This window comes from Alosa pseudoharengus, unplaced genomic scaffold (genome assembly GCF_046254945.1).
Source record: "Alosa pseudoharengus isolate Yale_2024_CS ecotype anadromous, Long Island Sound unplaced genomic scaffold, YU_APseudo_1.1 YU_APseudo_1.1_scf_17, whole genome shotgun sequence".
NCBI classification, from domain to species: domain Eukaryota; kingdom Metazoa; phylum Chordata; class Actinopteri; order Clupeiformes; family Clupeidae; genus Alosa; species Alosa pseudoharengus.
The window spans coordinates 22,595,721-22,621,044 of record NW_027468640.1 but is presented as its reverse complement, the minus strand read 5'-3'; the positions used below and the strand labels follow the sequence as shown (position 1 = coordinate 22,621,044).

Below are 25,324 nucleotides of genomic sequence, written 5' to 3'. Positions count from 1 at the left end.
GGACTTAGTTCAAACTTGTCATAGCTTAGTCGAGGGTGCAGTTGTTTTTGGCTTTAATACTGTTTTTATATTTTTGCAGGCATAGATTTATGATGCATAGATTTTACTAATTTATTCATCCCTAATCAATGCCAAAAAGGAAACCAATAACACAAAGAGGGGAAGAGCAGGGCTATGGAACACTATTACTAGTTTTAAAAAGAAAACAATAATCATAATGACAAATGTTGCCAATGTTAACTCTATATACGACCTTGGTTCATTCACATATTCTATCAATAAAACCTCCCCAAGAATGTGCCAGGCAGAGGGATACACACTTGGGGTGGCAGCCACTGGGAAGAAGCTTCCTCTGAACCTGCTGGTTCTGGTGCAGAGAGACCTGTAACGCCTCCCGGAGGGGAGTGGGGTGAGCAGTTTGTGATTGGAGTGAGAATAGTCTTTGATGATGCTGCGCACCTTACGCAAGCATCGCTTGCCCTGGATAGCCTCGATAAAGGGGAATGAGGAACCGCTAATGCGTTGAGCAGTTTTCACCACCCTCTGCAGTGCTTTCCGGTCAGACGCAGAGCAGTGCCATACCATATTGTGACACAGTTGGTGAGGATGCTCTCGATGGTGCAGCGGTAGAAGTTAACCAGGATCTGAGGAGACAGATAGACCTTCTTTAGTCTCCACAGGAAGAAGGTCTTCTCTCAACCTTCTTTCTTTCAGAAGAAAGAAACCTTCTCTCAACCCTGCTCAAGTCGAGAACTACCGCCCTGTCTCACTCCTGCCTTTCCTATCCAAAGGCATTGAACGAGCAGTCTCCAAACAGGTCTCTGACTTCCTTTCACAGAACAACCTTCTGGATCCAAATCAGTCTGGATTCAAAAGCGGCCACTCTACCGAAACGGCTCTGCTGTCTGTAACAGAAGCCTTAAAAGAAGCCAGGGCGACCGCTCGGTCATCAGTACTCATTCTGCTTGACTTATCGGCTGCCTTTGACACGGTTAATCACCACATCCTTCTCTCTATACTCGCTAACATGGGAATCTCCGGTTCTGCTCTCTCCTGGTTTGAATCCTACCTCACAGGCTTGGTCAACTATCTGCATCTCACCATCTCACCACAGGGGTCCCCCAGGGCTCAGTGCTGGGCCCCCTTCTCTTTGCTATCTACACTACCTCCTTGGGACAGATTATCCGTTCACATGGCTTCTCATACCACTGCTATGCAGACGACACACAGCTCTATCTGTCCTGTCCACCTGATGACCCCTTGGTTTCAGCACGGATCTCGGACTGCCTCTCAGACATAGCTACATGGATGAAGGCACACCACCTCCAGCTGAACCTCTCAAAGACTGAACTGCTGGTCCTCCCAGCTAAACCTACCATACACCACGACATCAACATCAAATTTGACTCCCTGTCTGTTTCACCTACCAGGACTGCAAGAAATCTAGGAGTTGTTCTCGACAACCAACTGAACTTCTCAGATCATGTTGCCTCAGTCGCCCGGTCATGCCGTTTTGCACTCTACAACATACGGAAAATCAGGACTTACTTGACTCAAGATGCTACCCAACTCCTGGTTCAGGCGATAGTCATCTCACGACTCGACTACTGCAACGCCCTCCTGACAGGTCTCCCAGCCTGCGCAGTGAAACCCCTTCAGATGATCCAGAATGCAGCGGCGCGCCTGGTCTACAACCAACCCAAAAGGGCACATGTTACCCCGCTGCTCATCCAGCTACACTGGCTACCTATGGCGGCCCGCATCAAATTCAAGGCTCTAACCCTTGCCTACAAAGTAGTCTCCGGTTCTGCTCCCACCTACTTGAATGCCCTCATACAGACATACACTACTACCAGACAGCTGCGCTCCTCAGACGAACGACGTCTAGCTCTACCACCGGTACGCTCAGGCCAAACCAAACTTTTCTCATCTGTTGTTCCTCGCTGGTGGAACACACTGCCAGTTCCTACAAGGGCAGGGACATCCTTCTCCATTTTCAAAAAACTCCTGAAGACCCAGCTCTTTAGAGAACATCTCCTCTCATAGCACCACTCACAACAAGTCTTGCTGATCCTAGCACTCACCAGCCGTCTTGAACTGAGACGTAACAGCACTCACCGATGCACTTATTCTTACTGTACTCTACTGTTTTTAAACTGTTCTTTAAATTGTCCTAAAAATTGTTGAGAATCGCTTTAAAACTTAAAATTGTTACCATGTTGTAAGTCGCTTTGGCTAAAAATGCGTCAGCCAAATGTAATGTAATGTAATGTAATGTAATGTAATGAAGGAGAGACGCTGGTGAGCCTTCTTAATCAGGGTAGAGGTGTTGAGGGTCCAAGAGAGGTCCTCAGAGATGTGGACACCCAGAGACTTGAATCTGGTGACATGCTCCACCTCAGTCCTGTTGATGAGGATGGATGTGTGTGTGCTAGCTTTTGACTTCCTGAAGTCCACAATGAGCTCTTTGGTCTTTTTGGTGTTGAGAGCCAGGTTGTTGTCGGTGAACACACGATTTTAGGTGCTGGACCTCCTTCCTGTAGGCCGTTTCATCGTTGTTGCTGATGATACCAATCACTGTAGTGTTGTCTGCAAACTTGACAATGGTGTTAGAGCCATGTACAGGTGTGCAGTCGTAGATGAAGAGGGAGTAAAGGAGAGGGCTCAACACACAGCCCTGTGGTACGCCGGTGTTCAGGGTGAGGGCTGAGGATGTGAGGTTATCTACTTATCTTATAAGTATAACAAATTGTCTTACAAATGTAACCTGTATTGTAACAGGTTTGTACTTACTTACTTGCAGCCATGATGTGATTGGCATATCAAAAAATAGGATAGAATTTATGTACTGGCATGGGAAATAGGCAGTTTGTGCACAATTTCATGTCTAGCAGCTGCTCCATGAAACACTAATCTCTATAGTAACAATTCACTAGTAAAGTGAGATAGCAAAAAAAAAAATCTTAATATGATTTTTATGTCCTTGCCCCTCAAACAGGAAGCCAGCAAAGTTCAGAAAAAGGAGGAACAGCAAGATGATGAAAGCAGCAAAGGTATTTTTTGCATTCACTTAATTTGGGGCCACCACCACAGGTCATCTTATTGGTGCATTATGGACTCATTGGTCTTCCACTGCAAAACATATTTTATTTTATACAAAGTTTATTATTCTGTCAGTTTTATTTGCATTATCTCTAGACCTGCCTAGAAAGTTGTTGAAGGAATTCTAATCATGTTAAACCATTTAAAAGCCAATTACTTTTTTGGGGTATGTAATGTGTACGTCAATGGACAGTTTCTTGTGTTGGATAAAAGTTTTTAAAATTAATGTACTTTTATTTCATACAATTCTCTACGTCAGATGAGGTGTCTGAAGCTTCAGAATCTGACAAATCAAGATCCTCCAGTAGCAGTGATGTCATCATTATTCCACCCTCATTGAAACCAAGGAGAAAGGTACAGAAAATATGGACATAGTTTCTTGATTTAGAAACTATCGGTGGATGGATGGATACCTTTCAGTCTCAGACTTTTCTTTTCTTTCTCTGCTTTGCTTATGCAATGTTTTTATGTAATGGAATAAATTAGGTTTAGTTAATCAGTAAAGTTTAAAGGTCATATGTTGTGTGTATGTCATTTCTGTTTCAGGGGGACACAGTTAGGGTGGAGATTCTTTCACTTTCATTTGATCCCAATTCCCGGGTTGCCATGGATCAATCTGTACAACGTGTGTATGTAGAATACCGTCTCCTCGGCATTCCTATGGAAACCACAGAGACACCACTTTCTCTTCGGAAGCCTGTTGATGGAGAGGAAATTCATTACCATTTCCTAAGGGGTAAGAAACCCAGTCAAAACGCTGTGTTTGGGGGTCATGAAATGGTTATGGTGTCTGAATTTACAGAACATGACAAATGCCTAATTTTGGTTCCCACTTTCCTTTAGTGATCTACGTTGACAGTGTAGACTCAGCACCACTCAGGCACTACCTGTATACTATGTTGGAGGGAACGGACCCAAACAAAGGAAGGTAAGACTGTGCTAGTAGGAATATTTATAATCATATAAATCATATACTACTGCTAAGAATGGGCTACTGATAAAAGGTAAACCCCTGTGATGTATGTATACTGCTGTCTGTGTTTTTAAAAGTTGTTTAATGGGGAAACTAGTCCCTTTCCACATGCTTCTCACAACACATTGCTTGTTATATGGACCATTTCCAAACTATGTTAGAGAAAATAAGGATCTTGCACTTTTATATTGCCAAGGACATTGCTATGGTTTAAACTGCTGACAGACAAGTTTACTTAAACATGACAGGCAATTATGTGCCGTGCACAATCTACCACAAATGTAAGTATCGGCATAGTTATTTTAATAAGTTGCATCACCTGAGTGAACAGTTACTAAGTATTAATCAGTGAAGGGCCCAACTCTCAACAATACTTTACCCAAGCTAGAAAGCATTGGTTTGAATTATGTCATTTCAATTTGTTTAGTACCTCTGTGTTGCACATCATACTGAAAACCTATAGGCCTGCAGTTGTGCTGCAATATCATTGACCTTATATTTCACCCCATACAGGCTGAAGTTCACTGTTGTGAGTGAGCCACTAAATGAACAAGAGGAATGTGTTGATGTTGGATATGCTTATCTGGATTTAAAGGAGCTACTGTTAACTGGGAATGATATCACGGAGAAGCCAATTGATAGTAAGTTGTTCTATATATATATATATATATTTTTTTTTTTTTATATGCTGAATAGTCTGATTGTTAACTTCAAAAACTGCATTTGTAAATTTGTAATCAACATACAAAACAGAAATCATATATAGTACCTAACCATGCACATGTTTTAGGCACCTGGGAAAAATCAAAGATTGAAAAACGTAAAAAGCTTACACCTTACAATAAAATATGGGGTTTTCCTCAGGGGTACTTGCAATATGGTGTGATTGATCGCCCAATGTTTCTGAAATAGTTTATACTGTACATCCTTTCTTGATCAAGGAGTAGGATTGACCAAATGTGTGGCTGTCAGTCAAATGTCAAAATTTTAGAAATTGTAGGATTGTTTAGGGTTCCAATTGTACTGTGATAATGCCATAAATCGATTAATTGAGTTACTTTTTCTCTCAAAGTTTTAAGCATGAGTGAAGATGAAGAGGTCATGGGTCAACTTAAAGTCTCCTTGGAAGCAGCTACAGCCTTAAGTGGGATTTACCAAGAATACTTCAAAAGAGAAGGAGATGAGAGTGAAGAATTGTAAAGCCTACAGTATGTTGAGCCTAGAGTTAATCAAGAGGGGCAATTTTACATACCGGTATATGAAGAGAGTATAGGCCTATCTGAAAAATTGCACAAATCTCATAAATGAAAATACTCAGTCACAACCACTTTTAGGAGGATTTATACTTGATGATCGAGAACTGCCAACCATGTTTCTTTTTAGAAGTCATTCTTTGCTGTGCTCCACACTAATAATCAACCAGGGGTGTGTTTCCAAAACCATAGTTGCTAACCTGTTAGCAACTTAGTTGGTTGGCAATGGGAAATTGCATTGCAACCAACAAAGTTGCTTACTTAGCAACTATGGTTTTGGGAAACGCGCCCCTGGATAGTGAAAGGGTTAAAGGCCGATGTAAGGCTGATCTCATTTAGCTAGGTAGATGCTGAATAGAACACAAGGGGAAACACAATTCTGTTATTTATTTTTTTATTGCAAAACCAGTTTGTGAATGCATCGTCAATAAACAGTTTTTCGAAAGTCTTTTTGCCCCACTCTCCCTGTTCCTTTTACGATGATCACTGGATTGCTCAGGTTGATCCTTATTAGATGTGTGAAATTTGCCTCGCAATTGTCTTTTATGTTTCTCATTCACAAATACAATGCACTCGATTTGAACTCTTTGTCAAAGCTTGGCTTGTAGACCATACAGGACCCAGGATTATTAAATCCATTATTACAAATTTATTTTAACTAACAAATTCAGCGCAATTGCTAAAAAGAATGAAAGAAAGCCATGGCGTGTAGAAGTCAGTTAAAGTGGGAAAACTCAAGGCCCAGGTGTCTCCTCTCATGCGGTCATGGTGGTGGTGGTGGGCTACTGTGGGGCAGTCTATGCTCCAGTGCAATGACAGGGACACTGTAGGAGACGCCATTCTTTGGATGAGACATTAACCCAAGGTTCTGACCACGTCAAGACGTTATAAAAGATCCATTGGCATTCCATCAGAAAGAATATGGGTCCTGGCTACATTGAAAACCTGACTCATTCCATCCTGGCCACCTACTCCTACTCCTAGTCTATTGGCTGATAGAGTCCCTGATTGATTTTTGTAACATTTGTAACAACAACGCCCACAGATCTAACAATAAAATGGAAAGCACTCAGCAGCCAGCACTAAAATCAAATTTTATTATCACCTGTTAGAAGGAAAGCTAGTCAAACAGATAATTTCAGTGAGACCAGATCAACTCCAGGTGAGAGGCTCATTATCGTGGACACATGGCATGCCGACCCCCATCCACAGGAAGGTTGACCCCTGTTATGTAGGTTGCAGCATCTGATGCCAGGAAAGCAATGGCATGAGCGACTTCATCTGCCTCCCCTGGTCGTCCAAGGGCATGGGTCACCTTACACTTCTCTAGGAACTGATAGTAAAGTTGAAGAAAATAAAAAATAAAAAACATCTCACAATCTCAATACTATACAGCTGTAACTATACTGTGTTGAATATCCTGAATAGAAAAGGTAGACTGTAACATAAAGACATTACCGAAGAGTTTTACTGTCAGTGGTGTCGTAAAGGTGCTATGTGGTGTTCCGTAGACATTCAGTTGTCTTGAACTCCGCCAAAAAGCACTCTTCCCTTGACTAGCATTGTATTGTATAATATATCCCACAGGTGGTGCAAAGTTGATACCAGGTACCAGATATCAAAGAGAGCCAGGCCGATGCTAGCTGCTTACTTTAGTGGATACCTGGGCAACACGGGCCATAGGCATTTTTTTTTTTTAAAGTATATTTTTTGGGCTTTTTATGCCTTTAATCAGATAGGACAGTGGAGATTGACAGGAAGCGAGTGGGAGAGAGAGTCAGGGTGGGATCCGGAAAGGACCACGGGGCGGGAATTGAAACCAGGTCGCCGGCGTACGGTGCAGGTGCCCCAGCCAGTCGCGCCACTGCTGGGGCCGCCATAGGCATTTTTAACATTATGTCAATACGGTTATTTGTTCAGGTTCTGTGGATATTTCAATGTCTTTATTATTTAAATATTTAAAACTAAACAAACTCCACATAGCACCTTTCATCAAAAGTGAATATTGCCTCACAGTAGTTAATTAGTGCCAAAATAAACTGAATCGGGATTAGACACTTTCATCAACTTGACACTTACATATGAAAACAAACCAGGCTATTTGTAACCCACCACTGTAAAAAAACTAAGGCCTAAGTCACAATTCTGGCATAATATGCTGTTAAAATCAAGTCAGCCACTTTACAAGAAAAAGAGAGTCATTTACAATGTTTGTCTAAATCATAGAGCAAGTTCAGGGGTTTCATGAAGCTATATACATGCTGTGGTCTTGAATTTTGTATTTTCAGTGTATTCTTCTGTACTCTAATTTTATTGTCTTGTTTTTACTTCCTGATTGCCATGTGCGTTGGTTTGCTTCCAGTTCCTATTTATCATGTCCTCCTCTGTTAACCCTAGTCATGTGCCTCTTGTTCCTTGTATCACTGTTCCCGCCTGTCACTTAATCTCGTGTTCACGCTGACTGCTCTGCCACTTTGGCTATGAACCAGAAACAATGTTTAAATTCATTGTGTTGTTGGTTGAGGACTTTCTACCATGAGTGAGCAACAAGAACAACCAAGCCATATTAATAAAACATGGCTTAGGATACAACAGTATAGTATATATATAGTATATATACATTTTTGATCCTGTGAGGGAAATTTGGTCTCTGCATTTAACCCAATCGGTGAATTAGTGGAACACAAACAGCACACAGTGAACACACAGTGAGGTGAAGCACACACTAATCACGGCGCAGTGAGCTGCCTGCTACAACGGCGGCGCTCGGGGAGCAGTGAGGGGTTAGGTGCCTTGCTCAAGGGCACTTCAGCCGCGGCCACGGCTGCCCCTGTGCAACACAATTGGTGGCAATTAGGTGCCAAATTGCCGGCAGACACAAAAGTATGTTGTCAGTATAGATTGATAAATTATGCTAGTGTATGCCGTTCAAAATGGATCAAACTTTCTAAAAAGAAAGAATTTGCAGAGGCACTATGTGCTTTTAACCAGTTCTTGCCATGATAAATTAAAGGCTTTTTTTATACTTTTTCAACCTGCAAATTCTTTCTTTTTGGATTCTCACTTCACCCGTCACAGAAGAGCACCTGAGCAAGGAATTATCTGAAGTCTCCTGAGCGCCCTAAGCCCTTTTGTATCTTCTTGGATCAAACTTTCTTTTCCTGTCTGCCAAGATACCTTCAAACTACCCCGTAATTGTTGTTTTGAAGGAAGCTTCGGTATCCTCTACACTGCCTATTAATCAGAGGTGGAAAGTAACGAAATACATTTACTCACGTTACTGTATTGAGTCGTTTTTCTGTGTATTTTGTATTTTTTAAGTAGTTTATAAAATCGGTATTTTAAATTTTACTTGATTACATTTTGAGTGAAGTATTGTACTTCGCTACATCAAAAATCCCATCCGTTACTTAAGTTAAAAAAAAGACTAACGAAAACGGAAAGGGAGAAAAAAAAATCGCGCCCTAATTTCGTTAGTCTTTTTTTAACCATTAGCCTAGTGATAATGATCAGCATGTAAGAGAGGGGGAAAAAGTCCGCAACACCAGTATATGCTCCCAAGTTATAGTTTATAAGTCCACCCAGGATTAGATTGAGATGTGCGTGCGTTTTTTCCTCTTTATACAATGATCAGCATGTAGCCTACAACAGGACATGAATCAAGCTGGCGCCATGCAGTCTTTCTGAAAGTGATGGAGACTGGATCACGAAATGCATCAGATTAGCCTAACCTATGAAAGTGTATTTTCCGCTATTCCAATCGGTTGTCTCAGTTCGTTTTAGCACTAATGATTGCGGAGATATTTAAGCAAACACTATGGGATTTCGTGTTTTGACGTTTGTGCTCACCTTTCTTTGGAAAGAAGTTTATTAGCAGTTGTTTCCCCTCATTTTGATGTCTCTCTTTTTCCCTGTTTTGGCCTTTGTTTTTAATAACCTGACTTGGCTTTCTTGGAGAAAGACATTGCACCAGCAGCAAAACAATTAGCGGTCCACTACTAGCGATGCTCAACTAAATAAGCAAAAGATAGACTACCTTATGAATCGTGCAGGCGGACTACACCATTTAGCTCTTTAGCAAGGGAGAGTGAGAGTGACCTTACACAGTTTTCACTATGTTTTGTATACAAAATCCAGTCAGTCAAACTTTAAATTTCGTCTGACATTCATTTCGACATTTAATTTGGATGTTAAAATATTCAGGTAAAATAAATATATGGTGGAAATAAGTATTGAACGCTTATCCCCCCCCCCCCAGTAATTAGCCTAAACTTCCAGTGAGTCTATTCGAAATGTTCACCACACATTATATTAACACACATATAAAAAATCCAAACATAAGAGTTTTGTGTATTAAAGTGGAATGACACAGGGAAAAAAGTATTGAACGTGCCTACTGAAATTTCTTCAATACTTGGTGGAAAAGCCTTTGTTTGACAGCTTCACAGCTTCAAGACATTTCCTGTATGACAAAACTTATTGGTCGCAGTATCAGGTCTGATTTTGGCCCATTGTTCTAAACAGATTCCAGGGGTCCCTCTTGTGAATCCTGATCTTTAGTTACTTCCAGAACTATTTAATTGAATTGGCTGCCTCAAGTCTTTCTGGAGCTTTCTCCGAGTGGTCCTTGGCTCTTGGAATTGACTATCCTTCTTACTTCCTGGTCAGAAATATTACGAGGAGATCCTGAGCATGGCCGGTTGATGATGCAGTGATGTTTCTTCCACTTGCAGATAATGGCTCCCATGCTGCTTACTGGAAGATTCTGATGTTTTGAAATGCATCTGTAACCAGTTTCATTGATATGTTTTGCCACAATAAGGTTGCAAAGGTCTTGGGAGAGCTTTTTGCTTTTATCCATCATGAAATGTTTCTTGTGTGACACCTTGGTAATGAAAAACCTTTTTATACCCATCAATATGTAGGCTACTAACCAAGCTTATATTAATTTGCACAGATAGAAAGGATAACTACTCTCTATACAGATTCCAGCTCGTTCCTTCCCTTTCCTTGCCTTAGTGTTTTTTCTTAGCGTGTTTAATACTTTTCCCCTGTGTTATTCCACTTCATTACATGACTCTACTTATGGAGTTGTTTGGATTTTTTATGTGTGGATTACCTGAGTTATTACTAATGCCTGGTGAAAATGTTGTGCCCCCTGTATTCCACTTTTCACGGGCCCTCTCCTCCATTGGGGCCCTATACTTCCCACTTCCCCCCCAGTACGACGCCCTTTAATCTGCTGAACCTTCTGCTCGTTTCCAAATATAAAAAAAACTCTCTGCAACTCAATATTGGCCTGCCTGCCTCAGCTGCCTGTGAGGGGCTTTTCAGTTGTGCTGGATTACTGTTCACTGCAAAGCGACCCAAGGATGAGTGCAACTAACTTTGAAAATCAACTACTGCTCAAACTTAAAGGAGAACTCCGGTGATTTTTCACATAGATCTCCATTTCTCAACGTCCTTTTCAGGCAAGTACCTCCACTCGGCGGCCATATTGCAACACTTTTTGGGCACTTATCGTGCATTTATTTCAGCAGAAATGCGTGTGCGTAAGGCTTCACGACACCAATCTTGCTCCAGCAGCGAGATCACAACAGATGATTGGCACGATGTCTTCACAGCACACCACATGATTGACTCAATGTATTTTACAACACACCACATGATTCACTCAATGTATTCACATGTCGACGTTTTGCCACGGAAGGGTTGTGATATGTGTAGACATATGATGTGTAGACAACTGCCATATTAGCGTTACAAACTAACCCCATGCATTACTATGGAGGATTTTTTGAGTGCTGTATCTCCTCATTAGAAAGTCTTTGGTAAAACTGGTTATTCTGGTACCCCCCCCCCCCCCCCAAAAAAAAAAAAGTAACTAAGTAACTTTTACTTAAAGTACATTTTAAATGAACTACTTTTTACTTTTACTTGAGTACTTTTTTAGATCGGTATTTTAACTTGTACTTAAGTAATATTTCATCAAGGTATTGGTACTTTTACTTGAGTACAATATTTTCGTACTTTTTCCACCTCTGCTATTAATCATATCTGTCTGGCAATTCTCAAACAGCTGTGAGAAGTAAACAAAGACAGCAGACGAAACTCTTCTTAGGGCTGCTGATTGTACTGAAATGTCATTTGTTTTTTTGCTCTTTCCTCTCTTCCTGAAGAGGCTTTGATTTTGCCAGGCTGCAACTGTAAATAAGCTGTTCTTAATATTTTAGCCTGGTTTAACAAAGGTCATTGACCATTACTACAACAGATATTTAATTTTCAGTTCCACACCAGTACCTTTGCATATTCTTCTTCATTCAAACCAGCTCGTTTGTGAACTTCAGTTATGATCACTCCTGGGCTGCAAAAAAAATTAAGTTTCTTAAATAAATATAGTTCTGTTACATTTATTTTCACAAATTACAGAACATGTTTAACATTTCAGATGTTCACACAGACAAAAAAAAATATGTACATACCAGACCGAATTGACCCGCACTTGCTTTTCAGCCAGTTCTACATAAAACAAAACACCCCGTATAAAAAATGGCACTACTCATACAGCATGTATTTACATACATGTTTATGTCATTTAGAACTTGAAGAAATTGATAAAGTCTTACCAAGTGCTGTGCAGCGAGTGAATTGGTCAATGGCCGATTTGGACATACAGTAGGCAAGGACACCAGGAAACTATGACACAAGCAATAAGAATAGATCGACATGAGAAATCAACATGATAATTCTACAGTATGTTATACAAACACAATATCACCTATACAAAGACAGACCTATTCTGTTTGCCTGAAATAACACTTACAGGTAAAATAACATGGGTAAAATAAGGACAATAACAGTCGCCAGCTTTCTCAGCTATGACCGCGGCCAGACAGCAATATACATATGTGCACACCCACCGATCGCTGGCCATTGACACTTGAGACATTCACAATAGAGCCTTGTGTCTTTATTAAATGAGGCACACACAGGTGGGTCAGGTGATACACAGACCTGCAACAGAAACAAATAATTAAGGACTCACCGCCGTCTCCACCATCATAATCACTCTTCTTCTACCAGGAAACAAAAGTATGAAGTGGGAACCACTAAGTCGACGCGGAATGACCCTGTAATATTAAACGTTTACTCACCTGACATTGACATTCATGACCTTATCATACTGGGCTAAATCAGTTGTTTCAATACTGCCCATGGCCAGGATTCCTGCACTATTAACAAGGACATCAAGCCTGCCAAAATGGGCAAGAGTCTGGTCCACAGTTTTGCTCACTGTCTCCTCATCGGTCAGATCACCAGGCACAAGCAAGGGCTAAAAGAGACAAAAACAATTCAACTGAAAGTATATTGTTTAGTGTTTAAGCAGTTAACTATCCAGGCAAACATTGGTGAGGACTATACTTTTCAGCCTTTGGCATCAGATTTATTTAATAATAATATGACTTGTAAAGACTTGTGTGTAAAGACTTGTAGGCCTGACCTCACATATGAATGCTATCACAAACACACAGTACCCCATAGGTGAAGTCCTTTATTATTATTTATTATGTAGTGTTGTACAAACACACAGTACCCCATAGGTGAAGTCCTTTATTATCAAGCCTGTGTTGTTCCAATATTAGAACTGCCACTACTGTATGTAGCGTTGTGTAACAGAGTTTACAGAAAGTTAGAGATTCATGTGAGAACTCCATGCCATAAGCAGGGAGAGGTGTGAACCACATCAAGGGTGGGGGCAATTAACTCGCCACATCAAAGATGAGGCAGAGGTGAAATCCATACAAGCTATTTCAAGGCCACGAAGGGATGTTTTTCATGATAAAATCATGATTATGTACAACCCCAAAACAGAAAAAGTTGGGACGTTGTGTAAAATGTGAATAAAAACAGAATGTAATAATCTGCAACTTTCTTAAACTCATATTTCGTTGCAAAAAGGACACAGACAACATATCAAATGTTGAAAATGACAAATTTAACTATTTCAGGGAAAATATATGTTAATTTCGAATTTGATACCAGCAACGTGTTTCAAAAAAAGTTGGGACGGGGCTAACAAAATGCTGGAAAAGTTGTGTAATGATAAAGAAAACAAAAGGAAAAATATTTCACAACTAATTAAAGGAGAATTCCGGTGTGATTTTGACCTAAAGTGTTTTGAAACATGATACCGAGTGTGAACGTATGTCTCATAGCCCATCTCGGCTTGTCCCCTGCACTCCGAAATCTGGCGCTAGTTAGCCGATGCTACCAACAAGGCGGTCAATGGTGGTGCCTCGGCATCGGCATAGCCATGCAAATAAATCACTGTTTTACACCATTTACGAGGCTCAATGTATCTTCACACTTCATTGGTAGACTTCCGAGGGCCCTGACATTTAAAACGAGACATTAAGAACTTTGAAAAAGCACTGGTAGTTTACTTACAAGACAATTTATACAGACAGTACCTTCACGAAGTTTAGCGTTTGCAGCCATCTTGAATTTAGTCACGATAAGTCGAGCGACGAGTAAGAATGTTCATATTCAGTTCGTTTTAACGTATCTTAAGTGTTTTTCCACAAATGGACCACAATCAGATTCCAAAAATAATTCTGTGGAAATGCATGGATTACAGTTTCTTCCAGTAGCAGCAACTGGAATCCATGCATTTCCACGGAATTATTTTTGGAATCTGATCCCTTATCATACCTGTTCATTCTTACTCGTCGCTCGACTTATCGTGACTAAATTCAAGATGCCTGCAAACGCTAAACTTCGAGAAGATACTGTCTGTATAAATCGTCTTGTAAGTAAACTACCAGTGCTTTTTCAAAGTTCTCAATGTCTCGTTTTAAATGTCAGGGCCCTTGGAAGTCTACCAATGAAGTGTGGAGATACATTGAGCCTCGTAAATGGTGTAAAACAGTGATTTATTTGCATGGCTATGCCGATGCCGAGGCACCACCATTGACCGCCTTGTTGGTAGCATCGGCTAACTAGCGCCAGATTTCGGAGTGCAGGGGACAAGCCGAGATGGGCTATGAGACATACGTTCACACTCGGTATCATGTTTCAAAACACTTTAGGTCAAAATCACACCGGAATTCTCCTTTAAGGTAACTGGCAACACGATTGGGTATGAAAAAGAGCATCCCAGAGAGGCAGGGTCCCTTAGAAGTAAAGATGTAGGGGTATTCTCATCACTCTGTGTAAACCTGTGTGCACAAATGATGAAACAATGTAATTTTAATGTTTCTTAAGATGCAATTGTGAAGTATTTGGGGAGTTCATCATCTACAGGACATAATATCATTAGAACATTCAGAGAATCCAGAGAAATCTTTGCAAACAAGGGAAAGAGATGTAAAACAAATTGGATGGCCGTGGTCATTTGAACCTCAGTTGGCACTGCATCAACACCAGACCTGTTTCCAGACCTGTCATTGTTGGGGCTCAGGAAAACCTCTGATAACCATTGGTTATGTGCACAGTTTGATACTCAATCCAAAAACTACAGCCACAATTGTGACAGTCAAATCAGCCAACATTGTATTGAGACATGATACAGAAAATACCACCATCTTATCTGGGCCTAAAATGGACTGAGGTAACATGGAAAAAGGTCCTGTGTTTAGACCAATCAAAATTTGCCATTCTTTTTGAAAATCATGGACTCATCTTGGCTAAAGAGGAGAGGGCCTATCCAAGTATCCAACCTATTCAACTTGTTTTAGTGTTCAGTTCAAAACCCAACATCTATGATGGTGTGGAGGAGCGATAGTGCCTACAGCATGGGCATCTTGCACATTTGGCAAAGCACAATCAATTCAGAATGATGTACACAGGTTTTGAGCAACATATACTCCCATCCAGGCAATGTATTTTTGCAGGGAAGACCTTAAATATTTCAGGAAAACAATGCCAAAATGAATTCTGCACATATTTAAATAGTATTTCTCCATAGATGATGAGTCCAGGTGCTAAAATGGCCTGTCTGCAGTCCAGATTTGTCAAATTAGGTGCATTATGGAATGAAAAACATGACTTAGAATACCCCATACTGTTGAGGAACTGAAATCCTTTATCGGGGAGTAATGGGATAACATTTCACTCTCAAAACCTAGCAACTCGTCTCCTCAGTTCCTAAACATTTACAGAATTTTGTTAATTGAAAAGTTTAGGCAGCACAGTGGTAAACATGCTCCCGTCCCAACTTTTTTTGAAACATGTTGCTGGCATCAAATTCAAAATTAACATATATTTTCCATGAAATAGTCCATATTTTCCATTTTCAACATTTGATATATTGTCTATGTCCTTTTTGCTGATAAATATTGGTTTACGAGACTTGCATATTATCACATTCTGTTTTTATTTGCATTTTACACAATGTCCCAACTTTTTCTGTTTTGGGGTTGTACAACAGGGGCGCCTGCAGGAATTAATGCTATGGTACTAGTGCTGCCGCGATTAGTCGACCTAGTCGACCATGAAAATTAGTCGACGGCAATTTTTTTAGTCGAAGAGTCGTTTTACTATTGACCGCCTATTTATTTTTGGTCTCACACGGCTGTAATGTTATATTAACTCTATGTTATTAACTCTTGAAAAGTACAATGACTGTCTTTGGATGTTAAACAGGCTACTAAGACTTTGGCATGTTTTAAACCCACGTATGCACGCAAGTGTTAACGCCAGCAGCAAAGCTGCGTGCCTGCCTGCTTTCAGCGCAATTAATTATTAGGCAGAGCTAAGTGGGGGGAATAAGCTAGTAGGTTACGCTAGTCCAGACTCTGACTAATATAGTAGCCTATTGTGGAAATTGAAATAAATGAAGTGAAGTGTCTCACGTTGACAACGCAACGGCGTGTCATTACTGTAATTCATTCATACAAAAAAAACGTTAAACCGAACATGCCGCCGCCCGTGATATCAACAATCAAGGTGTGCGTCATTTTCCATGGTCAATAAGTCACGACGCATATTTTTTTAGCGTTCAAGCCAACTGATAAAGTGAAGTAACCTATGTGGTAAGACGCGCAAAGTGCCTGTAGCCTACTTGTTTTGAACATGCTGATGTTAGGCTCATTTGCAAAGTCCTCAACTCCTGTCGCCTTTCAAAGTCCAGCGTTTCTCAAACTCAAACCCGACCCATCGCCCCCCCCCGCAAAAAATAAATAAATACGCGTGGACAATATTTGTCCGTTTCCCGGTTTAGCCGTGCATTGGTCAGCAAAAATTAGCCTACATAGCATAACAACATCCACATGCAATTACAGGGCTCCAGACTAACTTTTTGCACTGGTTGCACTGGTGTGCCTAACTTTTTTTCTTAGGTGCACCAGCACAAAAGTTAGGTGCACCCAAATGTTCAACCACATCGCATTTAACACCGCAGCAGGTTCACTTTTTTTCCTTAATTACTGTCCTTTATAGGTTGTCCTATGACTTATGATTTACATAAGTTACTTAATGAAAAGTAACTTAATGAAGTGTTACTTAAGAAAAGTAACTTAATGAAGTGTTGGTGCTTTAGGTGCTTCACTGAGCTGAAATTTAAACTTAAAACATCTCAAGATGAATTAAATAAAAATAACAGTGAGTAAATTAACAGTGCACGTCTTTAAAGGGCTTCAAACTGCATCTCATGGCTCAATGTCTTATCCTTTATGATCTTTAGGCCTTGGCTAAACCAGCTCGCCATGCTAGCATCTTCCATAGAAATGTATTTGAGCACAATTTAAAGAGATGTTCCAAGTAGCCTGGGGGATTTTTATGTGATTTTGCAATGATGATTGCAATAATCATTTGACAGCCCCATGCAATTTACTTTTTAATTTTAGTATTTTTACATTTTCAATAAGAACATCACTATGGTTAATGCATTAACGAAATGGTAGGCCTATTATTATAGGCTATTGCAATGACTTGCCATTTAAATGTAGCAGCGATATTCGGTTTGCGCCAAATACCGGATTAAATTGATTGATGCCATCAGAATGAGTTTACACAACTCGCGAGCAAAACGAATATTGCTGTTGAAAACCGGGTTACTCCCTGCATGTAACTGCGGTCAATGACGCACTCCTTTTCGGCGATATCTGTATCTCTGTCGTTCGGGAAGGCCTTGTATGCATGGTTCGCAATTTTAAGACGCAATTTTTCATCCGCAATTACTCCTATAAATTTGTCGCAAGTGGCATTCCTGTACGTCGGGTTTACGTTCAAACTCTTTTTCTGGTGAATAATTATTTCGGACTGAACTTGGTGAAGGGAAGTTTTATTAGGCCTATCATAGGCAACAATAAACTTGATCATCATCTCGGGCTCGTCTGATCGGTTTGCTGCTGCCAGCCGCCGAAAGGCAGTGGGGAGAGGGGACATTTATCTCGGCCTATGTGACCACACTGTAATGCAACTACATCCACTCTGTTAATCTGATGGGTTTCTGACCTCTCTCTCACTCGCTCTCGCTCTCTCTCTGCAGCACACGCATTTTCAAATTTACACACAGGCACTGGGCCACGGCCAATCAGAGGTCCCGCCCTTCACTATCTGTGATTTGTTTAAATCACGATATTGGCCAAATATGTGTCTGTTATTGAACCAAAGGTAGAGTTTCAATGCGGACACTTTTTCCTCTCTCGAATAACTGATCGCACCGGTGCGACCTCCGATTTTTTTTAGTCGCACTTTTGAAAAAGTAGGTCGCATATGCGACCAAATTGGTCGCACTCTGGAGCCCTGAATTATACAACAATAACGTCTACTATGACCTATTCATTTGGACAACTTGATACAGCCCTATGCAGGCTGAAGTTACCTTGTTTTGTTCTTGACGTCTGGCTTTAAACAGCTGTAATGCAGTCTAACGTTCTGACAAGCACACCAATTGCCTACCTTGTTCTTGCCCATCTGGAATAAATCCTCTAGCTTTGCTGCCTCCATACTTTCTGTTGTTTAAACTTGTGATCCATCATGAGTATTGAATTAGTGAATTAGCTCAACATTGTGTGCTGATAACCATATATAGATAGATAGCCGAGTAAAAGAAAACAAGTAGCCTACATGCCTGCATGCGTATTGTGTCTGCTGCTCAAACAAAATGTGTGCGCGTTAATTTTGATAAGTGTTCACTAAGTTACGTAATAAAAAATTGTAAATAGCCTGATGGCAGCTAATGGGATACTGTGCATTAGGGGTGTGAATCTCTCATGTAAAAGACGATACGATTCACATCTAGATACATGGGCACGATTCAATACAAGAAAAGATACATGTTCATAAAAAACGATTCAGTATGATTCGATGCGATGCGATTCGATGCAGTTCGATGCAGTTGAAGAATGGAAAGCATTCTGAAAGATTTTTTATCATTTGCTTAAGGTGCAAATTAATTTTATATTATAAATTATCATGGTCATGTCAATTAGGCAAAAACAAATGTGTGAATGTGATTATCTTAACTGAGGTTTGTATCATATATTGTATTGAAATGAAAAAAGAATAATCTACATTTCAGCCAAACAAAGCAGCCAAATACAACATAAAAATACATTTTTATAGACTTTATAGATTTTATAGAGTTATATCTGATTGTTTTCAAGGAGCTGTAGCCTATTGTTGAGGTAAGACAATACCGAAATAAAATAAAACGGTGCTTAAGACTATCTTGGCCTTTTCTCATAGCTAGAACAACATAGGCCTACATATCAATGAACTGGGCCTATTTTGTTCCAAGTCTGAGTGAATATGAACAAAATAATAATAATCTGTACATCATTTTAGCAGCAAGGGCCAAATTATTCTTTAACATTAAGGAAATCCCTTCATCAAACGTAAGGCTACTCTACAGACTATCGTGGCCGTTTAGGAATGCTATAGTAAGTGTTTAATTTCGCGCTGGATTTTGACAAACAAAAGAGTAAAATCTGTCAAACACAGACAGAGTGCGAGTTGTCACGTGCTTAAGTTGCAGTAGATGGATGGGTAATTAAGTTCTTTGTCTACTTTGGGCAATGAGTGTAGCCCAAAACGAACTTCATTACCCACAAGTCCGTGCCACATGTAGTTTCAAAACAGGAAGTGGGATGAACGCGCTGCTTCTAACGTAAATCAGAGTCTGAGCGAGCAGAAAAGGTTATGAACCGATTTGTAACAAGTAAATCGATATAACGACCGGTTCATTTCAGTTTTATTCCGATACGGGGCTTCACATATCGATGTAGCCGTATCTTGCACGTTAAAAACAGATACCGATACGTATCGGTTAATCTTTACACCCCTACTGTGCATAGTTGGGAAGGTATGGTGGGCCAATTTGGTGTGAATACACATTACACACACACAAGGGACATTTTCTCTCGTTGTTGAGCCTGATGGTACGCACAGTGCGTACGGACGTACACCTGCAGGCGCGCCTGCAGTACCTTTCTGAGAAACTAAGATGTCTTTGGGGTTAATCAATGGCTGGAATAGGTCATTAAGACCACTGTGACTAAATAATGAAGAAAAACAATTAATAATACCTGAATGGCACCACAGCTGGTGCACTGTTCAGCTATCTTTTTTAGATTTTCCACATCGCGGCCATTTAATGCGAGCCGAGCACCAAGTTTGGCAAACAATATGGCTGTTGCTGCTCCGATTCCTGAGCTGGCACCAGTGATGAGGGTCACTTTGTCTTTCAGGGAATTGACCTAAGTGTAAACATTAAAGACAGAACATTAAAACACACAAAGAATTACACTCATAAGCTTCTTACAAAGCAAATGCTAACTAGCAAGCTAACAAATGTAATTTACTCGGCAACTGTGTCATGTTTACGTGATACTAATCTAACAGATTTTCACAGTAGCATGGCCCAAACACAAGACTGCAATGCAGTATGAGCTAGAGATTGCCATTCGTCCTCAGTCTGTGCTTTACATTATCACACACAGATTTCAATGGCTGATCTCACCACATGGTTTTAACTCGCATCAACTAAACAGTAGGCCTATGCAGGCGACAAAAGTAATCTGTGACATCATCATGTCATCATCTGTCACATAAAATTGTTTGGTTACATCTGTTTATTCAGACTGAGCTAATTTAAAACCAGTTTTGTCGCGTACCCCACAACATTGGCTGTTTACCTGCCATTTCCCTGAAGGGAAAAAAGCCCCATTCACCCATGAGAGAGACTCAGGAATGTTAATTTCATTCAGCTATACAGGTGATATAACCAATGGCAACACAAAATAATAAAGTAACATAGTGCAGGAATTTCTCTTTTTGTCAATGTTCAACATAATGGGCTATAAGGCATACTCCTACTTACAACAGCAACATAACATTATGCAATATCAGGCATTCTACATTGCCAATGTCAGAGACTCCATTCTCCATATTGCCAGTGTAGCATCAAAATGAGTTTGCCATTAGGCTATTTTAAAGTAAAAGAATTACATTGTGTTGCCATAAAATAATTTAAACTTTTGAGGCTATAAGAATGTAAACAATGAAAATGCAGCTTAGGCTACTGCAATCAACATGTTGCTGTCCTAATAATCCTAATAACAAAGAAAATGACAATCAGACAACCATATGATGGATTGTATAAAACTTGAAAACAATTTCTTCATATGCCATGACTTGGTCCAAACAATGTTCTAAATAATGATCTGTGTGTTTTCATGACTGGGATAGTTGACTTCTTAGCCAGACACAATTCTCTGGCCATACACGCTTTATGTAATGCGCATGCGTCCAATGGGTTGAATAGAGCATCACAGTCCTGCCCACAGGAGTTTCCGGAAGTAAGAATTCAATGCAATTTCTCCATTGACAATTCGGGTATAAGCCATAAAAACTTAACTGCACATGGTAGACTCAAAACCAGCTACGGCTGTACTAAGCGATTGTGTATGCTCATATAGACGCCAAAAGTTAACGGGGCACTAACCTTGTTTTGGATAAGTACTTCATTACCCACAATCCTGAACAATCCCACAATCCCACAGTGATGCCTCTGATTGGTGGAAAGGCCGTTCAGTCATAGTTTGAAACTTGAATCAGCGAAAATTATTGACAAGATGGCGGAGTCTTTTACTGCCTATGGCGAAAATCTTAATGTGAATAAAAACTTTCTAGACGAACATTGGTACTTGTATCAACAAGGATTGTGGTTTATATATCACACGAACTTAGTCAGGGCCAATACACCATCAAATAGAACACTGTAAATGCTAGTTTGAACACTTAACTTTTCAAGTAGCCGATAGGCTAGCTAATCATTAGCCTTTCAGACATTAGAATGTCATTATAATGCTGCTAACATTAGCCTACATGCTGCAACACAGGTATGAAATATATTATGTTTTAGTGACCTTGTTGTTTCTATGAACATGAATTGTTGTTTATATGAAACATCAACTTACACAGGCATAAAAAGCCCTGTATATCCCCATTAAGAACTTAAACCTTTGAACTAGCTAGCTAGCTGATAGCAAAGCTGGATGCTACCACCGGGTAGACACTGCAGTAAAATGGTTAGCAAACCGTCCATGCCCCCGGCCCTAGAATATTTCAGTTTCAAGGACGAAATCAAGAATGTCCAAAGGGGTGAAAACCACTTTAAATCGGGTCACATTATTGACTGTTGTGTGTCGAGGGTCAGATTGTGGGTTTTGTATGGGCCAGCATGAGGAACAAGACCTATCAAACCTACGAAGTTGTGTGGTGAGTTTTGCAGGGAGGTTGGTAATGCTAGTTAACATTAGCTAGGCTACTGTAGCTTTCATACTGTACGAGCTATATCAATCATTAACCTAGAAATACTTCTTCGTACATTTAATGAACATTTTGTGTAATAATTCAAGTTAATAAACTGAATATGGTGGTCCAAGAGCAGACCATGCACCGGTCCATGCATCAGGATGGCAGTCAGATACGAAGCACTGCATAGTGTTGCTAACGTTAACGTTAACCGCTTTCACACACACGATATAAAATACACGATGGTAAATATAACATTCAATACCAAAACACTATTATTTACACGATTACTCCTGAAATAACTGCTATTAACTATATAAAAATCATTGTTTGGAGGAGAGGGTTCGCTGCTGTCGCCGGTTGGAAATGAATGATTTTGCGCTGGTTCGTGCTGCTTATATAGACCCTTTCAAGAGTGTTCCATTATCAGCATCATAGTTGGCCCCACAAGACTTCCTTTTTAACATTCCATCAAAGAGTATAGAAGTTACTTCTATACTCTTTGATTCCATATGTTATCTTAATGCAGAGGAAGTAGATTGGGGCCCAAATAGAACGTTCAAGCATTGTTTTTGTTTTTATTGTTGAAAGGGTCTATATTTTTCAGTGAGGCCCGGTGGTTTATGGGATGAGTAGTTCCTTCGCTCGGAAATGAAAATATGTACACAGTCTTGTACCTTTGACTTTTTTTGGACTTTCTATTCGTTTTTTCACTCGAAATGATATGTTGTATGCTTATGAGTTACGCCGTAGCTGATTAGCCTAAGACATGCTCTAAAACTCTTTAGATACGGATTTTTCCAAAACGTCAATGGGAGAAATGAATGGGAAATTTACTTCCGGAAACTAAGCTCTCCGAGGAGGGGCGGGACTGTGGTGCTCTATAGAGCTGCACAGTCCCGCCCACAGCCAAAACGCGGTCAGGTGCCGGATGTAAGATTCCCATTCATTTGTCCCATTGACGTTTGGAAAAATCCGTATCTAAAGAGTTTTACAGCATGTCTTAGGCTAACCAGCTACGGCATAACTCATAAGCATACAACATATCATTTCGAGTGAAAAAACAAAGAGAAAATCCAAAAAAAGTCAAAGGTACAAGACTGTGTACATATTTTCATTTCCGAGCGAAGGAACTACTCATCCCATAAACCACCGGGCCTCACTGAAAAATATATAAGCAGCACGAACCAGCGCGAAATCGTTCATTTCGACAGCAGCGAACCCTTTTCTCCAAACAGTGATTTTTATATAGTGAATGTGCAGTTAATAGCAGTTATTTCAGGAGTAATCGTGTAAATAATAGTGTTTTGATATTGAATTTTATATTTATCATCGTGTATTTTATATCGTGTGTGTGAAAGCGGTTAACGTTAACGGCAGTGCTTCATAACATCACCTGACTCATATGCTGTCATCACTGCTCAGTCGGGCTGATGCATGGTCTGCTCTTGGACCACCATATTCAGTTTATTAATTTGCCGTGAATTATTACACAAAATGTTCATTAAATGCACGAAGTATTCCTAGGTTAATGATTAATATGAATCATACAGTATGAAGGCTACAGTAGCCTAGCTAATGTTAACTAGCACTGCTAGCAGCATTAACATTACAACCTCCCTGCTTAGCTAACTCACCACAACTTTGTAGGTCTTGTCCCCCTTACTGTCTATGCTTGTCCCTCATGCTGCTGACCCTTACAAAACCCACAAACTGACTCTCGGACACACAACAGTCAATAATGTGACCCGATTTAAAGTGGCTTTCACCCCTTTGGACACTCACTAAAACATAATATTCATACCTGTGTTGCAGCATGTAGGCTAATGTTAGCTGCATTATGTAATGACATACAATGTCGGAAATGCTAAAGGTTAGCCTGTCGGCTAGTGCTAGCCTACCTGAAAAGTTTGAGTGTTTAAACTAACATTTACAGTGGTCTATTTGATAGTGTATTGGCCCTGACTAAGTTCGTGTGATGTATAAACCCCAATCCTTGTTGATACAAGTACCAATATTCGTCAAGAAAGTTTTTAATCACATTAAGATTTTCGCCATAGGAAGTAAAAAACTCCTCCATCTTTGTCAATCTTTTTCCGCTGAGAAAGTTTCAAACTATGACCATAACGGCCTTTCCACCAATCAGAGGCATCACTGTGGGATTGTTCAGGATTGTGGGTAATGAAGTACTTATCCAAGAGATCGCGAATAAAAGACATTTATCTCAAAACAAGGTTAGTGCCCCACGAACTCTTGGTGTCTATAGGAGCATATACAATCGCTTAGTACCGTAGCTGGTTTTAAGTCTACCACGTGCAGTTAAGTTTTCATGGCTTACACCGCAATTGTCAATGGAGAAATTGCATTGACTTTTTACATCCGGCATCGGCTGTGGGCGGGACTGTGCCGCTCTATAGTTGACAGAACAGTGATGTAGATACCCCTGTACAGATTCGTGATGGTAGCCAAGTTGTAGGCTACATTCACTCATATTAGACGGTGAGTTATGTGGTCAAAACCTTTAACATTTACAGTAACTAACGTTACAACCTCAAAAACAACAGGAAAGTTAAACAGGTCCTCCTCCTCCACCATTGTGGTGGTCATTCATTGAAACCAAAGAGAAAAAAGGCAAAAATGCTGTTTTCACGTTTCGAGGCGTGGAGAAAATTCGACACCCCCCTCCGTTTCCATAAAGCATGCACGGCATAGTGACAAGATATTTCACAAACGGTTAATTATCTTCATTGTCAAACTGAAAGAGCTTAGGGGTATGTTGTAAGCTAGAAAACCACATGGCAACCTTGAAAGTTTCCTCCGATGCCATCACAATGACAGGTCCTAGCGTCTCGTCTGCGTTTCAGCGTGTTTCAGAGAAATATCGCCTGATAGCAGTTTCCCGCAAGAGCAGCTAGTTTGGTCCTACGTGTCGTCACTGTCAGTGCAACATTAAAAGTTTACAATATGGCCGCCATTCGTCACTTTTCAAAATAAAAGCCACATTTATTCCAAAGAATTATGCTAATTTAGTTCAATAGACAGTTAAACCAACATGATGCAGTTCTTTTACCTTTGCATTTGGTAATATGCTTTTTTATTTAAAGTATTTTCAGTACAAAAATCAAGGAAGGAGCTCGCTCTTCAAAAAGTATCTTCAAAAACCAAGTTTCACATCGAAAAGTGATTTATTGGCTCAGACTATACAGGTAGGCTAAAAGTGCAGGTGCAAGTGCAA

The 25,324-nt window shown here is 40.2% G+C and overlaps 2 protein-coding genes across 3 annotated transcripts in view; one reads left to right on the top strand and one right to left on the bottom strand.

Moving 5' to 3' along the window:
• Window positions 1–5,776, top strand: part of rpgrip1 (RPGR interacting protein 1) — a 29,233-nt gene extending 23,457 nt beyond the window's left edge. For both annotated transcript variants that reach the window (XM_076288965.1, XM_076288964.1), the window contains exons 20-25: window positions 2,999–3,053; window positions 3,362–3,456; window positions 3,649–3,838; window positions 3,946–4,030; window positions 4,589–4,716; window positions 5,148–5,776. In XM_076288965.1, coding sequence (XP_076145080.1) covers window positions 2,999–3,053; window positions 3,362–3,456; window positions 3,649–3,838; window positions 3,946–4,030; window positions 4,589–4,716; window positions 5,148–5,275 — 681 coding nt within the window. In that variant the 3' untranslated portion in view covers window positions 5,276–5,776. The remainder of the gene's footprint in view (window positions 1–2,998; window positions 3,054–3,361; window positions 3,457–3,648; window positions 3,839–3,945; window positions 4,031–4,588; window positions 4,717–5,147) is intronic.
• A 629-nt stretch (window positions 5,777–6,405) lies between these two features.
• On the bottom strand, window positions 6,406–25,017 carry LOC143127448 (3-oxoacyl-[acyl-carrier-protein] reductase FabG). The gene is made up of 8 exons (XM_076288966.1): window positions 24,893–25,017; window positions 19,860–20,030; window positions 12,483–12,661; window positions 12,249–12,342; window positions 11,955–12,024; window positions 11,811–11,847; window positions 11,629–11,692; window positions 6,406–6,661 (listed from the first exon to the last, which is right to left on the bottom strand). The coding sequence occupies exons 1-8, from the start codon at window positions 24,914–24,916 to the stop codon at window positions 6,503–6,505; spliced, it is 798 nt and encodes a 265-aa protein (XP_076145081.1). The 5' UTR covers window positions 24,917–25,017; the 3' UTR covers window positions 6,406–6,502.
• Window positions 25,018–25,324: the final 307 nt, after the last annotated feature.